The sequence below is a fragment of the Mirounga angustirostris genome, unplaced genomic scaffold (assembly GCF_029215605.1).
Source record: "Mirounga angustirostris isolate CCGP_5_RB_7025 unplaced genomic scaffold, mMirAng1.0.hap1 SCAF_4, whole genome shotgun sequence".
Lineage (NCBI taxonomy): Eukaryota > Metazoa > Chordata > Mammalia > Carnivora > Phocidae > Mirounga > Mirounga angustirostris.
Genome location: NW_026991712.1, coordinates 95,632,052 through 95,656,357, shown reverse-complemented (window position 1 = coordinate 95,656,357; position 24,306 = coordinate 95,632,052). Strand labels below are relative to the sequence as shown.

Genomic DNA, 24,306 nt, shown 5'->3' with positions numbered 1-24,306 from the left:
AAGGATCCTTCCAGTTGTCGCTTATAACCACACTCACCTCCTTCCCACCCTCCCTCTTCCTAACCCAGCAACTACTAATCTGTTTTCCATTTCTACAGTTTTGTCATTTCATAAATGTTATATAAATGCAGTCATGCAGTATGTAATTTGGGGGGATTGACTTTTTTTCATTCAGCATAATTTCCTGGGTGTTTCTTCAAGTTGTTGCATGTAGTGATAGTATGAACATTCATTCATGCACAGGTTTTAGTGTAGACATAAATGAAAAGGTAGCACTGGCCTCACAAAATGAGTTGGGAAATGTTCCCTCTTCTTTTTTCTAGAAGAGTTTGACAGGTTGTATAAAATTGGTTTTAATTTTTCTTTAAATATTTAATAAAATTCTCCAGTGAAATCTTCTAAGCCTGGAGATTTCTTTTGTAGTTTTTAAGCTACAAATTTAATTTCCTTAATGTTTGTAGGATTATTCAGATGATCTCTTTCATCTTAGTTGAGTGGTTTTTGAGGAATTACCGTTTTCTTCTAAATAATTGAATCTATAAGTATAAAGTTGTAAATTTGCTAATATTTACTTAATATCCTTTTTCCAGAAAAATTTTTAAAAAATGTTTATTTATTTTAGAGAAAGTGAGAGAGCACATGAGTGGGGGGCAGGGCAGAGGGAGAGAATCTCCAAGCAGATTCCCCCTTAGCACGGAGCCCAGCACTGGGCTTGATCCCATGATATCGTGACCTGAGCCAAAACCAAGAGTCAGGTGCTTAACCAGCTGAGCCACCCAGGCACCCCTACTTATTATCCTTTTAATGGCTTTTGGATCTGTAGTGATATCTACTGTTTCGTTCTTGTTATTGGTGATTTGTGTCTGCTCTCTTTTTTAGTCTTTATAGACAGAGGTTAATCACTTTTAATGATATGTTTTCAAAGAACCAGCTTTTTGTTTTATTTCTCTATTGGCCTCTCCCACTATCACTGATTTTGCTTTTATCTTTATTTCCTTCTTCCTCTTGCTTTGGTTTTATTCTTTTTTTTTTTTTTTTCTAATTTCTTGAGGTAATAACTTAGACTATTTGAGACCTTCCCTTATTTTTAATGTAAATATTTAGGGCTACACATTTCTCTGTCAGTACTGCTTTAGCTACATCCCACATATTTTGGTATGCCATAATTTCATTTTCATTCAGTTTTGTGTATTTTTTATAAGTTCCTTTGAGACTTGATGTTTGACACGTGTTTGGTTATTTAGAAGTGGGCTGCTTCATTTTCATGTGTTTACAGATTATCCTGTTATCTTTCTTTTATTGATTTCTAGTTGAGCCCATTACAAAGAACACAGTATATATGATTTCAATTTTTAAAGATTTGTGAAGGTTTGTTTTAAAGCCCATGATATTGTCTCTTTCAGTGAATTTTCCATAGGTACTTGAAAAAAATTGTGTATTCTGCTGTTGTTGGTTGTGGTGTTCTATTTATGTCAGTTAGATCCTGTTGATTAATTTTGTTGTTTATATCTCCTACATCCTTGCTGATTTTCTTTCTAATAATTCTGTTAGTTGCTGAGGGGGATATTGAAATTTCCAACTATTAATTGTGAATTTGTCTATTTCCTTTTTCAGGTTTGTCAGATTTTGCTTCCTGTGTTTTGAGGCTCTGTTTTTTGGTGCGTGCACATTAAAGTTTATTATGTTTTCCTGGTAGATTGATTCTTTTTTTGTTCTATAATATCCCTATTTGTCTTTCATAATTTTCTTTGTTTTGAAGTCTACTTTGTCAGATATTGATATCACTCTTGCTTTCTTAAATTAACATTTGCATAGCATACCTTTTCCATTCCTTTTACTTGCAACCTATTTCCGTTGTTGAATTTGGACCAAGTTTCTTGTAGACAGCTTGTATTTAGGTCGCTTTTTTTTTTTTTTAATGCATCCTATCAATCTCTGTCTTGATTAGTATTTAGATCATTTACTTTTAAGGTAATTATCTTAAGTCTTCTCAGGCTGCTGTAACAAAATGTTGTAAGCTAGTTGACTTAAGCAGTAGACATTTTCTCACAATTCTAGAGCCCGAGAAGTCCAAGATCAAAGTGTTGGCAAAGTAGGTTCTATTCTGAGTCCTCTTGGCTTGTAGGTAGCCACTGTCATTCTGTGTGCCCACATGACCTGTTCTTTGTGTGTGGGAGAGAGATTGGAGCTCTCTAGTATCTCTTCTTATAAGGACACTAATCCTATTGGATCAGGGCCCCACCCTTTGACTTTATGTGACTTTAATTACATCCTAAAGGCCCTTTCTCCAAATATAGTCACATTAGAGGTTAGGGCTTCACCTGTATGAATAGTAGTAATTATTATTATTTTTTGCAATAGTAGTAATTATTAATATGTTAGTGCTTAAGTCTGCCATTTTATTATTTCTATTCGGTATAGTTTTTATAGTGTTGCTTGGGGTTTCTCACTCTCTCACACACACACACAGGCACACACATGCACACACACACAGTAGTCCCCCGTAGTTACAGTTAAACTTTCCTAAGTTTCATCTACCTGCAGTCACCTGTGGTCCAGAAGCAGATGATCCTCTTCCTGCCGAAGGTCAGGGAGTCAGTAGTTGACTAAAGCTTCATCACAGTGCCCATCATTCATTTCACTTCATGCCATCATGTAGGCATTTTATTGCCTCATGTCATCACAAGAAGGGTGAGTACAGGACAGTAAGATATTTGAGAGAGACAGACCACATTCACATAACTTTTATTACAGTATATTTTATAATTGTTTTATGTTATTCTTATTATTCTTAATCTGTTACTGTACTTAATTTATAAATTAAGCTTTATCATATGTATGTGTAGAATAGATATAGTATATATAGGTTCTGACACTATCTGTAGTTTCAGGCATCCACTTGGAACACATTACCCCCCGCCCCCGCCCCGCCCCATGGATAAAAGTGGACTACTGTATGTTCTTAGTCTCCTGGATCAACATTCTATCACTTTGAGTAAGTATGAAAACCTTACTTCTACGTAGGTTCCTTTATCTTCCCCACTTTTAAATGTTAAACACTAGATGATATTATAATTTTTGTTCCCATCTTCAGATATGATCTATAAAACTCATGAGAAGGATAGTTTATTGCATGTACCCATATTTCTGCTCTTTCTATTACTCTTTCTTCTTGGTGCTCCAGGTTTCCTTTATTTCTTTTTTATCAGTTTCTTTCTCTTTTAAGAAACTTCTTAAGCCATTCTTTAAGAATATGTCTGCTATTGACAAATTCTTCTAGAAATTCTTGTTTGTAATGTCTTTTTTTGTCTTCATTCCTGAAGGATAGTTTCTCTAGATGTAGAATTAGTGGTTAACAGTTCTTTTCTTTCAGTGCTTGAAAATGATGAGTGTTACTGCTGGCCTCCATAGTTTGATGAGGTAATTCGTTGTTTTTCTCGGGCTGCTTTCCAGATTTTTTCTTTCTTTAGTTTGCAGAAGTTTAATTTTGATATGTCTTGCTGTACATTTTCTTGGGTTTATCCTGTTTGGTGTCTGCTCAGCTTCTAGCATCTCTGTGTGTTTTGCCAGTTCGGGGGCGTTTCCAGCCATTATTTCTTTGAGTACTCTTTCAATCCTATTCTCCTTTCTTGCCTCTTTCTGGGACTCTGATGATACAAATGTTACTGGTTCTTTTATTAGAGTCCAACAGATTCCATGAAACTTTGTTCATTTCTGTTCAGTCTATTTCTTGGTTGCTCAGATTGGTTAAATTCTACCATACTTTTCTCAGCTTTAGTGATTCTGTTCTCTGTCATCTCTACTATTGAGCCCCTTTAGAGAGTATTTTTCATTTCTGTTAACATATTTTTCAATTCTGTAATTTCCATTTGGCTCCTTTTTATAACTTCTTTTTTTCCCTGAGGTTTTAATTTTTTCTTTTGCTTCAAGAGAATGTGAAATTGATTGTTGAAACATATTTATGGCCACTTCTTTACAATCCCTGTCAGATAATTCTAACATCTGATTCATCTTTGTGTTGATGACAGTTGATTGTCTTTTCTTATTCCAGTTGTGATATTCTTATTTCTTGGTGTGATAGGTGATTTTTGGTTGTATTCTGGGCATTTTATCTATTATATTGGAGACTCTGAATCCTATTTAAATCTTTTGCTTTAATAGGTATTCTGTTAAGGTTTAGCATGACATTCAGCCTCCTCTTGGGGATATGATTCCAATGATGGCTTAATTTTCTGAGTCTTTGTGGTGTTATTTTGATCTGCTTAGTTTATCTGGTGCCTCTGGGGCTCCCCCTGGTCCCTGTTGGTGCTGCCAGAGGAAGTGAAAGGGCTTTCCTTAGACTGGGCCACCTCATATCTCTGTATGGAAGAGGGGAGTTTCAGGCCTCTGAGACCAAAGGTGCTCCCCGGGCTGGTCACTTGTGGCAGAATCCTTCTTGCCAATGTTATCTGGCCATCCTGTTATTTCTCTGTAGGACTGGGAAATCTCAGTTCTTGAAAGGAAAGAGATAGGAGATTGTTACCTCTGACTGCTGCTTGTTAGTGGGACTTCCAGTCATACCTTCTTGCCTTTGGTGGTGGGCTCAATTGGTGGTGCCATTGGAGAGATTCTTGTTGAATTCCAGAGAAGAACTGGCCCACCTGGACTGTCTTCTGTACTAGGTTGGAGATTGGGACATGCCAGGGTTATGTCACCTTCTTCTGGGTTAGGTCTTCTTCTGTTGGATGGAAGGGAGGGCATAGAAGCCGTGCCTCTCTATTGTTCCTCTAGTCTTAGGATCCCAAACCAGTGTGTCTTCCTTTTGATACCTTCCAAAGTTCTCCTTTGGAAATTCACAACTGGAATAAGAAAAGAGAACTGCCAACTGTCTCTTGCATTATTTTTAGGGCTTATAGTTGTACCTTGAGGGAGGAGTAGGGAGAAACCAGTTTAAGCCATCTCGTCTGGACTGTAAGTCCTAATTATGTTTTTAAATATTACTTTTAATTTGAAGGTAACTTTTTCAGAGGATACCTTTCGTTTGAGGATATCTTTTTATATGCTGACTCCAATAGTGACCTTATGTAGTCTACGTAGAGGTTGATTTTGTGTGCATTATCTTTACATTCACAACCAAGAATATATATAAGTATTTATAAAGTGAATAAAGATTGGTTGAAAATTTTTGTTTCTTGAATGGGTAACATTCAGTTGCTTGAAATTTTGCTTAAGTAAAACATATTAACAGGAGGGCGCCTGGGTGGCTCAGTCGTTAAGCGTCTGCCTTCAGCTCGGGTCATGATCCCAGAGTCCTGGGATCGAGCCCTGCGTCGGGCTCCCTGCTCAGCGGGAAGCCTGCTTCTCCCTCTCCCACTCTCCCTGCTTGTGTTTCCTCTCTCGCTGTGTCTCTCTCTGTCAAATAAATAAAATCTTAAAAAAAAACCATATTAACAGGAAAACTATGGTCAAATATTAAGGTATTAGGGTGCCTGGCTGGCTCAGTCAGTGGAGCATGTGATTCTTGGTCTCGGGGTTGTGAGTTCGAGCCCCACTTTGGGTGTAGAGATTACTTAAAATCTGAGCCTGGGTGGCTCAGTCGTTAAGCGTCTGCCTTTGGTTCAGGTCATGATCCCAGGGTCCTGGGATCGAGCCCCACATCGGGCTCCCTGCTCAGTGGGAAGCCTGCTTCTCTCTCTCCCACTTCCCCTGCTTGTGTTCCCTCTCTCCCTGTATCTCTCTGTCAAATAAAAAAATAAAATAAAATAAAATCTTTAAAAAATATTAAGATATTAGTGTATATACAATGGATATGTTCTGTGTGTATGTGTGCACATGTGTGCATGTGTCTCACATACTCCATCTCTTTCATGTGCTTCCCCCTTCAGATGCTTTTTTTCCCCACTCTGGCTTGCCTTTTCATTCCCTTAGTGGTGTCTTTTGATGAGCAGAAGTTCTTAATTTTAGTGTAGTCTAATTGAGCAATTTTAAAACAAGATTAATACTTTATAACCTGTTTAGAAATCTTTGTCTCACCCAATGTAATGAAGATACTCTTTGTTTTCTTCCAACAGCTTTATTATTTTGACTTTCTCATTTAGGTATACAATCTAACTGGAATTGATTTTTATTATGTGAATGCTCAAAGATTCTTTTTTTTTTTCCTTCAGTTCACTCAACTCTATTTATTGAAAAGATCATCCTTTCCCCCACTTACTTGCAATGTAATCTTTCTTATAAATCAGCTATACATGAGTGAGTCTTTTTCTGGACACACTATACCCTGGGCTGTTCAGTAGAAGTATAATGTAAGTCACAAATGTGAGCCATACATGTAACTACAAATTTTCTAGTAGCCCCGTTAAAAAAAAGTAAAAAGAAACTGATGAAACTTATTTAAATGATATCTTATTAAGCCCAGTATAATAAAATAATATCTTAATATGTAATCAATATGGAATTATTGAGATATTTTATATTTTTTGTACTGTCTTTGATATCTGGCATGTAGTTTACATTTACTGCACATCTCAACTCACACATAAAATCATCATTATTAATACTTGATCTGTATTTAGATTTCATAAAATTTAAAGTTGAAAAAATAGATTCACATACCTTAGTTGGTCCAAACTGTACTTAAGTTTCTTTCTTTCTTTTTTTTTTAAGATTTTATTTATTTGTCAGAGAGAGAGAGGGCACAAGCAGGGGGAGCAGCAGGCAGAGGGAGAAGCAGACTCCCTGCTAAGCAGGGAGCCCGATGTGGGGCTCGATCCCAAGACCCTGGGATCATGACCTGAGCTGAAGGCAGACGCTTAACCGACTGAACCACCCAGGCATCCCTGTACTTAAGTTTCTTAAGTTTAAGTTTGAATTTAAATTCATTAAAATAAAAAAATTAATTTGCTTCCTGAATTGCACTAGCCACATTTCAAGTGCTCAGTGGTCACATGTGTGTGGTGACTACTATATTGGACAGTGCAGCTCTATTCTCTTCATTTTTCTGTTGTCTGTCCTTGCTCTAGTAACATGCTATCTTAATTACTATAGTTTTATAATAAGTCTTAATATCTGGTATAAAAGCACTCCAACTTTATTCTTGGCTATTATGAATCCTTTAAATTTGCATATAAATTTTAGAATCCCTTTGTCAGCTTTCACTAGCATTTTTTTCATAATTATTACTGTTCACTATGTTACCTGCATAAATGATAGCAAGACAAACAAAACCATATTGAGATACGGAGTTTGGGTAGTTCGTTGCCTTGGTTCTTCTCCTAGCTAAACAACTGGTTCTGAAACATCAGCCTCACTGTTCCTGCCATTCATGATATGCAACTCTGCAAATTTATAAAATATAATATGAAGTGGCATAGGCTTTTCAGGACAGTTGTGACTATCAACTGTTCAAGCCCCAAATGTACACAGTTTTTTTAAGCTAGAAAATGTTTAAGAACTTGTTATGGCTATGGCATTAGGTGGAGCAGTCAAGAAAATATTCATTGGATTTTAGGTTGAGCAGTTAAGAAAGTATTCATTGGATTTCTTTTTATGACCATATGACTACCTGAACCTTTCAGTTCTAAAACATTTAAAACGTGCTTGATTAAGAAAAAAAAAATCGCACAACAACAGAAAGTTATTTCAAATGAATGGATGAGTCTGCAAAAAGGAACAAGCAGAATATCAGGGAAGTGAGATGGCTTTGAAGCCATTGGATACCCTGGGAACAAATATGGATGTAGGTGACCTGTAACTTTAGAGCACAGAGGCGCTGGGGACTAAGATCAGGGCTTCCACAATTTGGGAAGTCAGATTGGAGACTAGGGTAAGGGCAAGCAAGCGTAAAGGGGAAACGTTCTTACCCTCCAGAAGTAGGCAAAGAAAAGGTTCTCTATGGTCTGGTCTCTGAATAGAGTTTAAAAGCAGAAGTCTCCCCTGAGAAGTGGTGGCCACTCACTTGCCCTCATGTGCACATTTAGGGTTTATACTGTTTGCACCATCTGAAAAAGCCTAAGTCTAGAATGATAAGATGGGACCTGGTCTTTAATAAATGCTGTACGTGCTTGGCAGAACCATACTCTAATTCTGCTTGGAAGTAAACATCTTCAATCAGGCTGCAAAGAATTGCCACAGAGTTACATAAAATAGGAGCACACAATCAGAAATTACTGTCACAATAAGCCACCATGAGTGAAAGTCAGTAGGAACAGCATACGGAAGAACCAAACTGAGTAGACTCCAGTTCTTGGACTATAAATGCAGTTTATGAATGAAGCATTTTAATGTTAAAGGAATAAAAGAAATTGATAGCATGAGTAAGGAGGAGGTGACTGTTATTGACCAGGCAGTTTTGAAAATGAACCAATTAGAAATTATAGGAATGCCAAATAAAAAAATAATAATGGTAAGGTTAAATAAGAGATTAGACACAGCAGAGGAGAAAAATTACTAAAATGTAGGTCTGAAGCTAGTACAAAGAAGATAGTACAGAGGCCAAGGGGTAGAAATTGTGACAAAAAAAGGTAAGAGGAGTAAATTTCAGAAGATGATAGAGGGGAAAATGGGAGAAGAGACAATATTTGACTATTTGAAGTGAAAAAGATTTTAGAAAAATGATTGTAATCTTCACATTTTGGAAGCCCAAGAAATACACTTGCTTGTTTTCTAGGGATGAAACAGTTCTTTGAAACGTGAAGGCAAAATGAAGATATTTTCAGATAAACAAAAATAGGAAGTTTACCTGTTTAGCTAAAACCCCCATTCCTCCAAGTATCTTTGAATGATTTACTTCTGATTTTAGAAACGAGGTTTGAGATGTAAGAAGGAGCATAATGAAGTAAGATGGTAGACATGGGGATAAATCTAAACATACACTAATGATGCAAAACAGAAACATCTAATGTATGGAGTTCAAAAGACCTCAATAATATCAGGGTAGTCATAAAGTACTGTACTATAATTTGGTGTAAGGGGGAAGGAGATAACTAGATCTAGAACATCTTCAGGCCCTTGTGTTATTTGGGAAGAAGCTAAATTTCGTATTACAAATATGGAAGTTAAAAGTTAAAGCTTAACATTCAAAAGAATGGAAACAGGATATCTTCTAAATGGGGAAAGAAAAAATATGAAATTAGGAAAAAACTAGTCAATTTAACAGAAGGGAGGAAAGAGAAAAATGTGGGCAAAATAAAAAGCACAGGATAAAATGGCAGAAATAAAATCTAAATATCAGTAATCAAATTAAGTATTAAATCAAACTGAAAGAGGGAACAATCTAGTTATATGCCATTTATAAGAGAATACCTAAAGGATGAGGACAGAGAAAGATTGAAAACAGTGGGAAAAAAATAGCAAATACTAACCAAAATATTTCTTGTACAGTAATGATATTATCAGACCAAATATATTTTATGGCAAAATATTATTAGCATCTGAGAGGGCTCTATATCATGATAAAACGTTGATTTTTGGTAGGAAGCTGTTTCTAAATTTATATGAACCTAATAGCTTAACTCCCCCCCCCCCAAAAAAAAAGTAGACTGAACTCTAAGAAAATTTTGACAAATCCTTCATCATAGTTGAAATTTTTTACACACATCTTAGTCTAGATTTAGCAGACAAAAAAGGTGAAGTTATAGAAGATAGAACATTATTAACAAATTTGATTTGGTTAATGTATATAGACCCCTATTCCCAACAATTGGAAAATGTAACCCCTTTCTTTCAAGCATCTATTGAACATTCATGAAAATTGACCATGCTTTAGGCCAGGGCTTTGCAAACTTTTGATAAATGGCCAAATCCTAAGTATTTTCTGCTTTGTGGGTCATATGGGGATTTTCCCCCTAACTATTTGCAACTTATTTGCAATATTCAGCTCTGCTGTTACAGAGTGAAAGCAGCCATAGAGAATGTGTAAACACATCGGTGTGGCTATATTCCAATAAACTTTTATCTATAAATACAGGTGACTGGCTGGATTTGGCCTATAGGTCTTAGTTTGCCACCTCCTGCTTAAGGCCATGAAAGTCTCAACAAATTTCCCTATCATACAGACTACATTTTCTGACTGAAGTAGAACAAAGTTAGAAATCAGTATCCTCCTTTCCACACCATCATATACACTTCTGGAGGGAAAAAATCTTTCTAACTTCTTGATCAAAGAAGAAATCATAATGGGAATTTTAAAAAATACTTAGTACTGAATAATGAAATTACTATAAATCCAAGCTTGCAGAATGCAGTTTAAACAGTGTTCACAGGACAATTTACAGCCTTAAAGGAATATACGAAGAAAGGCTGAAAACTAATGTACTAATCATGTGGTGTAAGAAGTTAAGAAAAAGAAAGAAAATAGAATAAATTTAAACAAAGTAGAAAGAAGGAAATAATAAAGAGCAGAAGTTAATAAGATAAAATCTAGCAAATTCAAAAATTCTTTTAAAAAGAAGGCACTTAATAAAACAATATTAGGAATGAAAAATGGAATATTACACTATAGGTATTAAAGAGAATTCTGTGAACATTCTTATGCTGCAAAATTTGAAAATTTAAATGAAATAGACAAGTTTCTAAAAGAATGTAGCTTATCAAAATTGGTTGAAGAAGAAATTAAAAAACAAAAGTTGGAGTGAAGAAATTAAGTCAACAATCTGAGATCTTCCTAAAAGAAAATAGGCTCAGTCAGTGTTTCAAACTTTAAAGGAATGATAATTCCAGTAGTATACAAACTGAGAAAGTTAAAATAAAATGAAAATCTAGTCTGTGAGATTAGTATTTCTTGAATATTAAAACCAAATAAGGAGAGCATGAGAGAGGAAAATTACTAGTTCATTTTACTTACTAATGTGGGTTCAGAATTCCCAAACAAAATATTAGCTAATTAAGCAATGGTATATAAGAAAGATAAAACCCAGCATGGTCATATTTTCATGACCAGCTAGGAATGCAAAGGTATTGTAACATCTCAATAGATAAAAAAAAATTGGTAAAATTCACCAGTCTCCATTCATGGTAAAAATTCCTAGCAAACTTGGAATAGAAGAACTTTCTTAACCTTTGAAATCAACTAAAAACCTACAGCAAGATACTCAATAATAAAGTAGTAGAAACATTCTTTTTCTTTAAATTAAAGACAACAAAGATGGTCACCATCACTATTTCTACATTATATTGGAAATTATAAATTTTAAGTTATAAATATATAAATTAGTTATGAGTTATTGAAAATATATTTTTAACTGGAAATTCTAGTCAACTTAATGAGACAAGACAAAAAATTGAAAGAATTCTTTCATTTAAGAATTAGAGGGGCACCTGGGTGGCTCAGTCGGTTGAGTGTCTGACTCTTGGTTTCAGTGCAGGTCATGATTTGATGGGTCATGAGATCAAGCCCTGCAATGGGCTCCCCACTCAATCAGGAGTGTGCTTGAAGATTCTCTCCCTCTGCCCCTCCCCGCACTCATGTGCTGTCTCTCTGTCTCAGATAAATAAATAAATCTTAAAGAAAAAAAGAACTTAAGAATTAGAAAGGGGGAAACAAAATAGTCATTATTTATAGAAGATAGCATTGTCTACATAGAAAACTCCAAGGAGTCTGCAGAGGAATTATTAGTTTAATTGCTGGATATAAAGTAATGACTAAAAATGAATGGCATTTAAATCAGAAATCTTTTTTTAAAAATATATTTTAATAAGAGGACATTTATTCCACAGATATGTAGATATAAGTTAAACAGAAATGTATAAGACCTTTATAGGGACTATAGTAAGATTTTATTGAAAGAAAACAAAAAGTCACAAGTAAATGGAGAAAAAGATCATGTCTATGGATAGGGAGACTGGATAAAAGAGTTCAGTCAGTTTCTGACAAATTTGTAAGTTTATGCCATTTCATTCAAAGTTCCAGTAGCTTTCAAAAAAGCAATGTAGGGTTACCTGGGTGGCTCAGTCAGTTAAGTGTCTGCCTTCAGCTCAGGTCATGATCCCAGAATCCCGGGATCAGGCCCTGCATTGGGCTCCTTGCTCAGCAGGGAGTCTGCTTCTCCTTCTGCCCTTCAGCCTGCTCGTGTTCTCTCTCTCTCTCTCAAATAAATAAAATCTTTAAAAAAAATAAAATGCAGTGTGAAGTCTTATTTCAAAATTTGCAAAGGACAAGTTATCCTGGAAACTTGAAGAACAAGTTAGGGGTGGGGGCTAGGTCTATACTGTCCAGTGTAGTAATCACTGTCAAGGACTTGTAGTTTGGCAGTATGGTAGAAGCACAGAGATAAATAGATCAAAGCAGCAGAAGGGAGGCACAGAAGTAGATCTTTATGGAAACTTAGAATGTCAGAGTGGTGCTGCCCATTAGTGGGAAGAGGATAGACTATTCACCATATATTGCTGGAATAATTAGCTGTTTATATGGGGAAAAAATGGAATGGAATCTCTCCTTCACGCCCTATACAAAATCAAATTCAGTCAGATTAAAGCCTTAATAAAAACTGCTAACACTTCTGTTGTGCTTATTATATACTTGATCTTGTTCTAGCACTTAACACACATTTAGTCCTTTGATTATTACATTTATCTTTAATTGTAGGTGCTATTATTACCACCGTTTTTTTAATGTGAAGAAACTGAGGCAAGCACAGAGAAACCAGGTAATTTGCTCAGGGTCGCGGTGGCAGAGCCATATTTATCTGTGACCTTAACCTCTATGCTATACTGCTTTCACTTAAATGAGCAGGACAAAATCCTGAATTTTTCAATATAGAGGCATGTTTTTGTGACCTCAGGATAGGGAAGGATTTTTTTTTTAAAGAAGGATTTTGTTTATCATAAAGGAACAAAAAATCAATAAATTTGGTTACCTTAAAATTAGGAACTTCTGTTTGTCAGGAGGTACCATAAAATAACTGAAAAGGCAAGTCAGAGATTGGCAAAAGATACTTGTAATACTTAGAACAGGAAAGGATTGCAATCATAAATATAACAAATTCCTACTACACTAATAATGTATAAGAGTTTTGTTGATCCACATTTTCCTCCACGATTGGAATTTCTTCTGATCCTAGTGGCCATAAAATGGTATATTTATGGTTTTAATTTGCAGTCCTTGATTTTTAGTGAGGATAAGCATCGCTTCCTGTTATTAATGGCCATTTGTATTTCTCCTTCAACGAAGAGCCTGCAGAGGATAGGACATGGGGCTGACATTGGCATTTTGAGGATTGTGGGTCTACCTCCAGGTACTCCTGTATCTGTAAATTTTATTAGAGAAGCGCCTGTGATCAGATCTGCTTCTCTGGCTGGTTTTTTATTTCTAGGGTATTTTTTGTTTATCTTCATTTAGAGTTGTCCTCCTAAATCATTTAATAGAACACTGAATTTGCTGGTACAGGTCATAACATTTGAAAGGATTAACATTTGATTTATGTTCTCTAAATCCACAGCTATTAGAAAATAACATAAAACTTCAGGATTTACTTTGCAGAAGTGATTTCCTCCTAATGTATTCTCTTTCAGCAGAATTCAGAATCCTGTTACATAAGAGGCCATACAGCTTTAATTCCCATGCATTCATATTTAGTGACCATTATACTTCAAAAAAAAAGTATAAAATTTCCCTAATTCTCAAAGTAACACATACTTTTAAGAAAATTTGGAAAATACAAACATGTAGGCGATAATAAACTATTTAGGGAACTGTGATTTATAATATATTCCTTTGTGGTCTTTTGTGTTTATATCTTTATGTACATGATTGAGGATAACTATCCCACTTTAACAGAAGAGCTTTCACTTCTTATTATCCCCCCAAAATAATTATAATTACTTAGAAATTTAATCACATAAAAGTTGAGTCACCATCTCCAAAGAGGTGTGAATTTCAGCAGGGGGTAGGAGGAGAATTGTCCTGTGCATTATAGAATATTCAGCATTATGCCTGGCCTCTCCCTACTAGATGCTGGTAGCGTACTCTACCTTCTCCAGTCAGACTATCAAAAACGCTTCCAGGTATTGCCAAATGTCCCTTGAGGGGACAGTCACCCCCCCTCCCCCCGTTTGAGAACCTCAGGTATATATAGTAGAACACTCTTTCTTCCATGATCATGTTTTCTTTTCTTGGTTTGGGGGATATGATATTGCTTCTCCTGGTTTTCTTCCTTTATACTTAGTGCTTCTTCTCACTCTGCTTTGCTGGTTCCTCTCTCCCTAGCTTCTTAATGTCCACACCTCTCTCCTGAACTCTACATTCATCTATCCAAGTGATCATCAGACGTCTTCACTCCTATCTCTAAGATGCATTGCAAATGGAATGTGTCTGTAAACAAACTCCTGACCTCTGCCTCCTCCAAATGTCTCCATCTGCAGCAATCCTGTTTTCATTTAATGCGATTCCTGTTGTCTAGACCAAAGCCCCACAGTCTTGTCTCACTGACTTGTTACTCTCAAACCTCACACGAAATACATCAGGAAGTCCTGTTGGCTCTAACTTTACAGTTTATTCAGAATCTGACCTTTACTCCCTTTCTCCACTGCTGTCACCATCATCTCTTACTTGGGTTAGTGCGGAGCCACCTAACTGGTCTCCCAGCTCTGCCCTTGCGTTCTTAATCTTCTCTGAGTGACCTTTAAAAATGTTCAATCAATCATGTCTTTCCTCTCCTCAGAACTCTGTATTGGCTCCAGCCTTTCACCCAGAATAAAAGCCAAAGTCCCTGGCATATAATAGCTCCTCAAAAAATACTTGTTGCATGAATGAAGAGCTAAATCAGATGATTTAAATGCTTTTTTTGCCTTCTTCATCTTGCTGATACTTCGTACTTTTAACTACTTCCTCTTTCTTGAACTCTCTGTTCCTTCAGTCATAGGTATTCCCTCTTCTCTCTCTGGTTGGTTGTCTGTCATCTTCATGGCTCAACTTCCTGTATGTACAGTCACTAGTCATTAAATCTCTGTTCACATCCTTGGCCCTCTTTCTCCTTTCTGTACTCTTCATCCTTTGATGATTTAAGTCACATCATGTCTAAACTATCACTTCTTCTTTGATTCTTCTCAGTTGCATAGTAATAAATCAAAGAAGTCTCCTTTTTAATTTTTATCCCCACTGACTATGAGCTCCAAGAAAGCAGGGACTGGATCTTGCTGGTCAACTACTGTATTTCCAGGGCCAAATGTGGTTCCTTGCACATTGTGGTCATTCAATACACATTTGTTGAGTGAATGAATCTTTTTTTTTTTTTTAAAGATTTTATTTATTTATTTGACAGAGACACAGTGAGAGAGGGAACACAAGCGGGGGGGGGGGAGGGAGAGGGAGAAGCAGGCTTCCCGCAGAGCAGGGAGCCCGATGCGGGGCTCGATCCCAGGACCCTGGGATCATGACCTGAGCCGAAGGCAGACGCTTAACGACTGAGCCACCCAGGCGCCCCGAGTGAATGAATCTTAAATCTGTTTTTCATACTGCTTTTTGGTCATCTTCAGCTGGATGTCTTTATATCAGTCCATAATATTTAGTATGCCCAAAACCAGATTCATCATCCCCCTCCCCCACAATAAACCTGTTCCCTCTCCTTTCCACTCTGCCTTTTCAATAAAGGGTACTCCTATCTGTATCAGTTGTTAAAGCCAAACATCTAGGTTTCTTTCTTTCTTTTTCTTTTTTTTAAAGATTTCTCCCAGTTTTTCACGACCGCTAATCAGTTACCAAATTCTGCTGATTCTTTTTTTTTTAAACAGCTTTATGGAGGTATGATTTACATATCATAAAATTTCTCTGTTTTAAGGGTACAATCCAGTAAACTTTAGTATATTTATAGAATGGTACAACCATCACCACATCTAATTTTATAACCTTTCCATCACCTTGAAAAGAAGCCTCATAACCACTTAGAGTTGCTCATTTTCATTCCCAATCCTAGGCAACCATTAATCTACTTTTTATCTCTATATTTGCCTCTTTTTTTTTTTGAATATTCATGTGAATAGAATCATACAATATGGTTTTTTCTGTCTGACTTCCTTCACTGAGCATATCGTTTTTGAAGGTTCATTCATGGTGTATTTTGTATCTGTTACTTTGTTCCTTTTTATTGTCGAGTAGCACTTCATTGTATGCATATGTCAGATTTTTCCAATTCAGTCAATAGTTGATGGGCATTTGGGATGTTTCTAGGTTTTGGCTATTATGAGTAATACTTCTGTGAACATTTGTATATGGGTCTTTGTATGAATATAGGTTTTCATTTCTCTCGGTAGATACCTAAGAGTGGAATTGCTGGGTCGTACAGTAAATCTGTGTTTAACTTTTTGAAGAAAATGCCAAACTGATTTCCAAAGTGGCTGCACCATTTTGTATTTCCACCAGCAGCTTATGAAGGTTCTGATTTCTCTACAGTCTCACTGATACTTGATACTGTCTTTTTGATTATAGCCGTCCTAGTGGGTGAGAAATGGTATTTCATTTGGTTTTAATTTGTATTTCCCTAATGATTAACAATGTTGAGCATCTTTTCATGTGCTTATTAGCTATTTGTATGTCTTCCTTTGCCCATTATTTATTTATTTTTAGAGGAGGAGAGAGAGAACCTGCGTAAGCGAGGTGGAGTGGGGGAGGGGAGTAGAGGAGAGAGAATCTCAAGCAGACTTCCCACTGAGCATAGAGCCTGAGGTGGGGGGTGGGGGGCTTGATCTCAGGACCCCGAGATCATGACCTGAGCCGAAATCAAGAGTTAGAGATGCTCAACCAACTGAGCCACCCAGGCACCCCGCCTTTGCCCATTTAAAAATTGAATTAGTTGTCTTTTTATTATTGAGCCATACAAGTTCTCTATATATTCTGGACACAAGTCTCTTTATTAGACTTAAAAATATTTTCTCCTTGTCTATGGGTTATTTTTTAACTAAAATTTTTTAAAAACTTGAGATATAATTCACGTACCATAATATTGACTCCTTTAAAGTGCACAATTCAGTAGTTTTTAGTATATTCACAAGGTTATACAATCATCACCAGTAGGTAATTTCAGAATATTTTCATTACCTTCAGAAGAAAGCCAATATCCATTAGCAGCCACTCCCCCTTCCTCACTCCCTTCAGCCCCTGGCAGCCACTTACCTTTTTTCTATCTAGGGATTTGCCTAGTTTGCCTTTTTTACTCTGTTGAATGGTGTCTTTTGAAACACAAAAGATTGTAATTTTGATTAAGGTCAGTTGATCAGTTTTGTCTTTTATCTTGTGCTTTGGTGTTGTATTTAAGAAAGCATTGCCTAGGGCGCCTGGGTGGCTCAGTCATTAAGCATCTGCCTTTGGCTCAGGTCATGATCCCAGGGTTTTGGGATCGAGCCCCGCATCTGGCTCCCTGCTCGGCAGGAAGCCTGCTCCTCCCTTTCCCACTCCCCCTGCTGTGTTCCTGCTCTCGCGCTCTCTTTCTCTCTCAAATAAAAAAATTAAAAAAAAAAAGAAAAGAAAGCATTGCCTAATTCAAGATCTCAAGGATTTACTCCTATATTTTCCTCCAAAAGTTTTATAATTTCGTTCTTACATTTAGATCTGTGGTCTGTTTGAGGTAATTTTTGTGTATAGTGTGAGGAAGAGATTAAAATTCATCTTTTTGCAAGTGGGTATCCAACTGCCCCAGCACCATTTATGCAAAAGAATATTTCTTTGAATCTAAAGTATGTTACTTACAGACAACATATAGTTAGATCTTGAATTCTTATCCAGTTGGACAATCTCTGCCTAAAATCTTTTGCTTCTACCTCAGATTCTTTGTTCCTTGTTTTTTCTTCCCACTCCCACTGCCTTTGTTCTTGCCTAGACTGCCTCCCAGGTGTTTTCCTGGCCTCCAGGTATAGATTCTCTGCCATTGTTTTCAAATTTATTCTCTATACTGATTACTTAACTTAATTTACTTGTCTGGCTCCTGTGGACCTTTGAGTTTGCAAATCTTGGCATAAAATGTCATGTTGGGACTCCTGTAATTCTTCCTATTCATTATTTTATTCACTGGGTATTTAGTGAGTGTCTACTAAGTGACAGGTACTGTTCTAGGAATGAAAGCTAGAGTAGTGTACCTGTAAGCTTTTAATGATTAACTCACCACTCAAAACGTAGTGGCAAAAAACCAACCAGTTACTTAGTTCATGATTTTTGGGTTGATGATTTGTACTGGGCTCATGAAAGTGAGGTTCTCTTGGTCTTGGCTGGGCTGTCAGTTACAGTCTGCTAGATAGTTCGACTTCTGGGAGTTGGTTGGTTGGCCATCATCTGAGGCAGGGGTTGGAAATCCATTTATGGCCCCTAAGCTAAGAATGTTGTTTATATTTTTGAAGAGTTGTAAAATAAAAGACAAAAGAAGACTATGTGGCAGAGATCATATATATATGGCCTTTAAAGCCTAGAGTTTTTACTATCTGTCCCTTTACAGAAAGTTTGATGATCTCTGGTCTAAGGTAAAAGGAATTGACTGGGTATGTGTCTCTCATCATCCAGTAGGCTAAACTAGGCTTTTTCTGGCAGCAGCAAGGTTCCAAGAGAGAGTAGAAGCATATAAGATTTTTGCAGCTTACATTTGGAGCTGGTACAGTGTTGTTTCTGCTATATTCTGTTGGCAAAAGCAAGTCACAAGTTGGCTGAAATTCAAGACTGAATAAAAGGCTTTATTTTTTTTAATGGGAGGAGCTATGAAATCACATTTCGAGAGGTGCGAATAAAAGGAGGAGACAAGTTACGGCCATTTCTACTGCCTCCCACGAACAGTAGAAAAACAGACAAAAAGCTCTTTGCCTTTATAGAGTATACATTCTATTGATGGCAATAAATTCTCATGTTTCATTATACCTCCCAAATAGCCAATCTGTCCTAGTTGTATGTCCCTAACTAGTTCTCTGATTTTTCATTTTCCTGTACTTTAGTCATGCTTTATGAATGTTTACGGAATGAAAAGATGGTATGAATTTCTTCTCTCATATTCTTAGTTAATTCCATTTTCCTTCAAGTTCGCTCACTTCTTGGAGGCATTTCCTGGACAGTATGCCCTGTACTCTGTTTCTCTGTGTTCTCTGACATATTCTGTTTTAGCACTGGTTAATGCTGAATTGTGATTAGTAGTTCAGTATCTCCTTAGTAAGGTGTTTGAAGACAAGGGTCCTGCCACACTGACATATTTCCATTTCTGGACAACAACAAATATTTGTCAGGCACTGTGCTGAGTGGTAGAAGTAAACAAAACAGACAAGGAAAGTTCTTGCATTCATAAGTAGAACTACGTAAGTAGGTTTTTTTTTTTTTTTAAGATTTTATTTATTTTTTAGAGAGCGAGCGAGAGAGAAACAGCATGAGAGGGGAGAGGGTCAGAGGGAGAAGCAGGCTCCCCGCTGAGCGGGGAGCCCGATGTGGGACTCGATCCCAGGACCCTGGGATCATGACCTGAGCCAAAGGCAGACGCTTAACGACTGAGCCACCCAGGCGCCCAATAGTATTCTTAATAATACTGGTTTTTGTTTGTTTGTTCTAGCAAGATTAGTATATTAGGTTTTGTTTTGTCATTATGGCTCCAAACCATTTTTCACCCGTAAGTCTTCTGTGTTTTAGTCTTGTGAAGTTTTATCTTTAAGGCATTTACTATGTCACTTTTGATTTTTACAGTTGCATCTTTAGTGTTATGCAATATGTGTATTTTGGAAAACCAAGCATACTAAATTATTATATTGAAATTCATATACTATTTTGATTAGTAGTTCACTCTTTTCTTGGTCATTCATTTTTTAAATTCTTGGTAGTCCGTCTCCAAGGACAGTGTGTCTTATGCATTTTAGAACACAGGTTTGAGGTTCCATATTCTTTCTCCTCAAGGAAAATTCGATTTTAGTGTTTATTATAGTGCCCTGTACATAATGGGCACTTAATTAGCATTTGTTCCTGGTAATAGCCTCTTTGGTTTTCTGTTTCATCGAGTTTCACCCAAAATGATTATTCTTGCCTGGCTTTTAAATAGCTAAATAAATTCTTGACCTTCAGTATAATAATTATAATAACTTCTTTTCATTCTGAATGAATGTATTAATACATTCATTAATACATTAATACATTAATACAATATTAATGTATAAATTTGGAAGTGTCTCTATTTTCGCAGTTGTCAACCTGCTTGAAGCATTTTGAAAATGTGCATTTGAATTTTATAAATTGATGCCTGCAGAAATTAAGGACAATTTAGGGAAGTGATTTATTACCTGAAAAGAATTAATGATACGATTCTCTGTAACATGTTATTAGATAGTCATATCATTTAGTTATTTATTCTTTCATTCTTGGTTCAGTCATTCATCCATTGAATAAGCGTTTTTTTGAATGCTTATAATACATCAGTCACTGTGCAAGGTGCTGGTGTTACAGAGAGGAATTAAACGTAGTCAATAAGTGGAGGGAGGTCTTTATTTTATATTTAAATCTCTAAGGTTTGAAATATTACAGAAGGCTACAATATAAATATTCACAATATAAATTGAATTGAAAGCATAAGGCTATAGATCATTCACAAGTGACGAATTTTTGGAAATGCTAATAGCATATGGTTATCAATCTTTAAGTGTCTTATTTGTTGCAGTGAGTATAGGGATTGAATTAAATGTTTGGAAATAACGATTGTTGAAAGGCATGCATATAAATGTGCATTTTATGACAGCTGAAGTCAGATGAATTATTTAATTTCTGGGCAGTTCAAAATGATGAATAATTAGATTTCTTATAGAATAATGTAAACTATTTTGATTGCAGATTTAGAGAAATTATAGTTTGATCAGAAAAAATTTGAAAAACAATAATTTTTCTCATTAACCTTTTTATAATTCAGTGTGTTATGTAAGACATATACTTTTATATAAGTGAAATTGTATAATTACCTCCCATATTATATTTTATTATGTGTAGAGGACCATATTAAGATAAGAAAACATGAATGAGATAAAAGCAGACCATTTCTCTCATGGCCAGTTGGTTTATAAGAAGGGTAAAGAGGCTATATAGCAGCTCATATATTTAAAGCCTAAGTGATTTTTATTCTGTGTTTTTATTGACATGTGATTAATGAATTAATCCATAGGTCAGCAAGGAGGTTTAAAGTATTCAAAATTAAAAGCTAGGCTATTGGGGGGGGGTTAACTTTTTCATTTACTTAAAATGGGAAGGATGTTTTTTAACTATTGATCTGGGTAATGTTACTACTTCAAGGGAATGTGAAATGGTGCTTTTTCCCCTCCCGGTAATCTTTTAATAAATAAACATCCCTTTTTTTTTTTTTTAAACACTTTGGGGATGGAATTGTTGAAACACTTTGGGGATGGAATTGTAGCTGTATAAATTATATTGTTATATTAAAGCAGGGTCACTCCTAAAATTCTGAATTTAGTTTCTGAAAAGTTTTATTTAAGAAGCAGTCCCTTTGAAGGCCGATTTTCATTTTGTACTGAGGATTTCTAAACTCCAAACTGCTCCTTGGAAAGGCACTATTACTTATTAGTCTGATATTTACTTTGAGTAGATGAATTAGATACTATGTTTTTTTTTTATAAAGATTTTTATTTATTTATTCATGAGAGACAGAGAGAGAGAGAGGCAGAGGGAGAAGTAGGCTCCCAAGGAGCAGAGAGCCCGATCTGGGACTCGATCCCAGGACCCTGGGATCATGACCTGAGCCGAAGGCAGACGCTTAACCATCTGAGCCACCCAGGCGCCCCAAATTAGATACTATGTTTTACTTAGTCTCTACTCCCACAGTGAAGTGTCCTGTGTGTGTGTCTATATAATATGCTGAAAGTGCATAGGTCTTCCTTTTTCCCCCAAGACATTTCATGTTTTATGAAGATGCATATGTGCATCTATAGAGTGATTTGAACATGATATTAATAAAGAATTCAAATAAAAAAATAAAATAAAATAAGGTAATTAAAAGTAACAATCATAGAAATCTAATTCCTTTGATTTTTTTTTTCTCCTTACCCTCATTCTTGGCCCACTTTTTACATAACTATTTTTTTACATAACTTTATGTAACTATTGCTTAATGTTAGTATTGTTTAAATTTTAAAATTCCTTTTTTAAACTTTACAAGCTTGGAATTCAACTTGTCCTTCTCTATTAATGTTTAATAAGAATAGTAGAGTTGGAATTAGAGCAAGCACATGTTCCCTTTAAAAATTTTTTTTTATTATGTTAATCACCATACATTACATCATTAGTTTTCTTTTAAGTGGATTACTACTTCCTTCCTCCATAAGTAATTAAATAGCCTGATTTTTCTAGACTCTTGCTTTCTTCCCTTCCTTCTTTTTCTTGCCCATCTCATTATCTTGTAATTAATTTGTGTTTTTTAGATCCCCTCTCCGCAGATAGTAGAAAGGGAAAGAAGGTAGAACTTAGGGATTACTTGATTTTCATTCACTTATTTATTAAACTATGTCTGCCACTGGCAGAAATATCTGTGTACTGCCTTTGTATATATTAATGATACATTAAGCTACATATATTCAGTTTCTCTTTCAGTCCAAAAACATATAGAATTAATTTTTTTTCTACTTGTATTTGGAGCAGTATAGTTTTAATAGTTCAGAAACTCAGAGGCTTTTCTCATTTGTTCTAGCTGTATACCACGTTTTTTGTTGTTAAATCTTTCTTCAGTATACCCCCTCGACTCTCACTGGCAATCATCCTTTTTTTAAACAATTTTTTAAAGATTTTTTATTTATTTATTTGACAGAGAAGAGAGAGAGGGAGCACAAGCAGGGGGTGTGGCAGGCTGTGGGAGAAGCAGGCTCCCCACTGCACAGGGAGCCCGATACGGGGCTCAATCCCAGAACCCTGGGATCATGACCTGAGCCGAAGGCTGACGCTTAACGACTGAGCCACCCAGGCACCCCAGAGCATTCTTGTGCTCTTGCCCTGTCCTTTCTCATCACCCGGCAAGCTCCTTTAACCATGTTCAGAGGTCCTTTCCTCCAGTTACTTCATGACACCTCTTTCTCTTCTGGGCTTCCCCAGCATCATATGTAAGCCTCTAAGATGACTCTACAGTATTGTTTGCAACTCACTTGGCTGAGAGCTTTGTAAGATGGACTCTTTTCTCTCTCCATGCTTTGCACAGAGCACTTAAATGATAGAATGGAGAGGGAAGAGGAAACTGAAGTTTGAATGTCTCATATGCCCAGGAACGTGCTTCGTTCTTTTGGAAACAGTTGAATGTATTCTGTTACCACAACAATTTGCAAGGCCATGTTATTATCTCCATTTTACAGTTCAGAAACCTGAAGTTGATTTGCCCAGTGATGTACAGGAAGTGGTAGAGCCAGGATTTGAATCAGGCGTGGTTTGATTGCAGTCTCTGGTGATTTCCTTTTACCATGCGGATGGTGTGAGTGAGTGACGATGGGCAGTAGTATAAGGCAACGGAAAGAACACGTGCCTGGACAGCAGACGGATCTGGGTTTGAATTCTGATTTGCCATTTAACCAACTCTCGGCAAGTTTCACGATCTCTAGAAATCCGTTACCCCTTTTTAAAAATGTGGCTAATAACATTACCTATTTCAGGGGATTGCTGGGAGAATTAAATAAAATCCTGTAGGAAGAGGGTTTTGTATCGGATAGCACTGTATATAGCTATAAACAAAAGAAAGACTAACAAAGGTTCAAGCAAAGACAGATTTTAAACACCTTCACACAATAATAAGTCTGGACATAGTCTTCAGTGACTGAAGTTTCTTTTTCTCCTAGTCGCAGGGCATCTGTGAAGTCTCCGGCGTCGTATCAAAAGCTGGAGAAAGCGAGGAGGCGTGGACTACAGTAATGGCTTAACTGTTCTCCTAACCACAGTCCCGCCCTTGCTCCAGCTAGGAGAGAGACGGGATGGTGTCGAGTGGCGGGGGCGAGGGGATGGCGATCAGACCAATAATCAGTCTTCAGCTTTTACCTTCACGAGGGAGGAGCACGCTGCTCCCTCCCATAAAATTAGAGACGCACCTTCCACAGTAGCTGTTCTGCCGCTCCTGTGTGATCTGACCTAGCACTGGAAACAGTCACAAGGTGTGTTTATCGCTTCACTGGGCTGAAGCAGCGAACAAGCAAGCATGGTGCATTGCTTTCGTGCCTACTGGTAAGGGCCAAGAGTAGATCAGTTATGTCCTTATTGTAGAATTATTTAGGTGCTAACATCTTGCAAAATGGCTTTTCATTTTCTTATCTCACTGGCTTAAGAATGCTTACAAAAAACTCCTGACTACCCTCCCCCACCTCACCCCCCCCCTTTACACCCGCCAACACACCAAACAACAAAAGTCAGGTAGA

General features: G+C 36.5%; 1 protein-coding gene across 5 annotated transcripts in view; it reads left to right on the top strand.

Moving 5' to 3' along the window:
• Positions 1-24,306, top strand: part of MAGI3 (membrane associated guanylate kinase, WW and PDZ domain containing 3) — a 237,126-nt gene that overhangs the window by 32,667 nt on the left and 180,153 nt on the right. Inside the window, exon 1 of one of the 5 annotated variants that reach the window (XM_064588610.1) lies at positions 2,902-2,995. The exons of the other annotated variants lie outside the window; for them this stretch is intronic. Within the exon in view, the coding sequence (XP_064444680.1) occupies positions 2,935-2,995 (61 nt within the window). The 5' untranslated portion in view covers positions 2,902-2,934. Of the gene's footprint in view, positions 1-2,901; positions 2,996-24,306 lie in introns of those variants that run through there. 5 annotated transcript variants of the gene reach the window in all.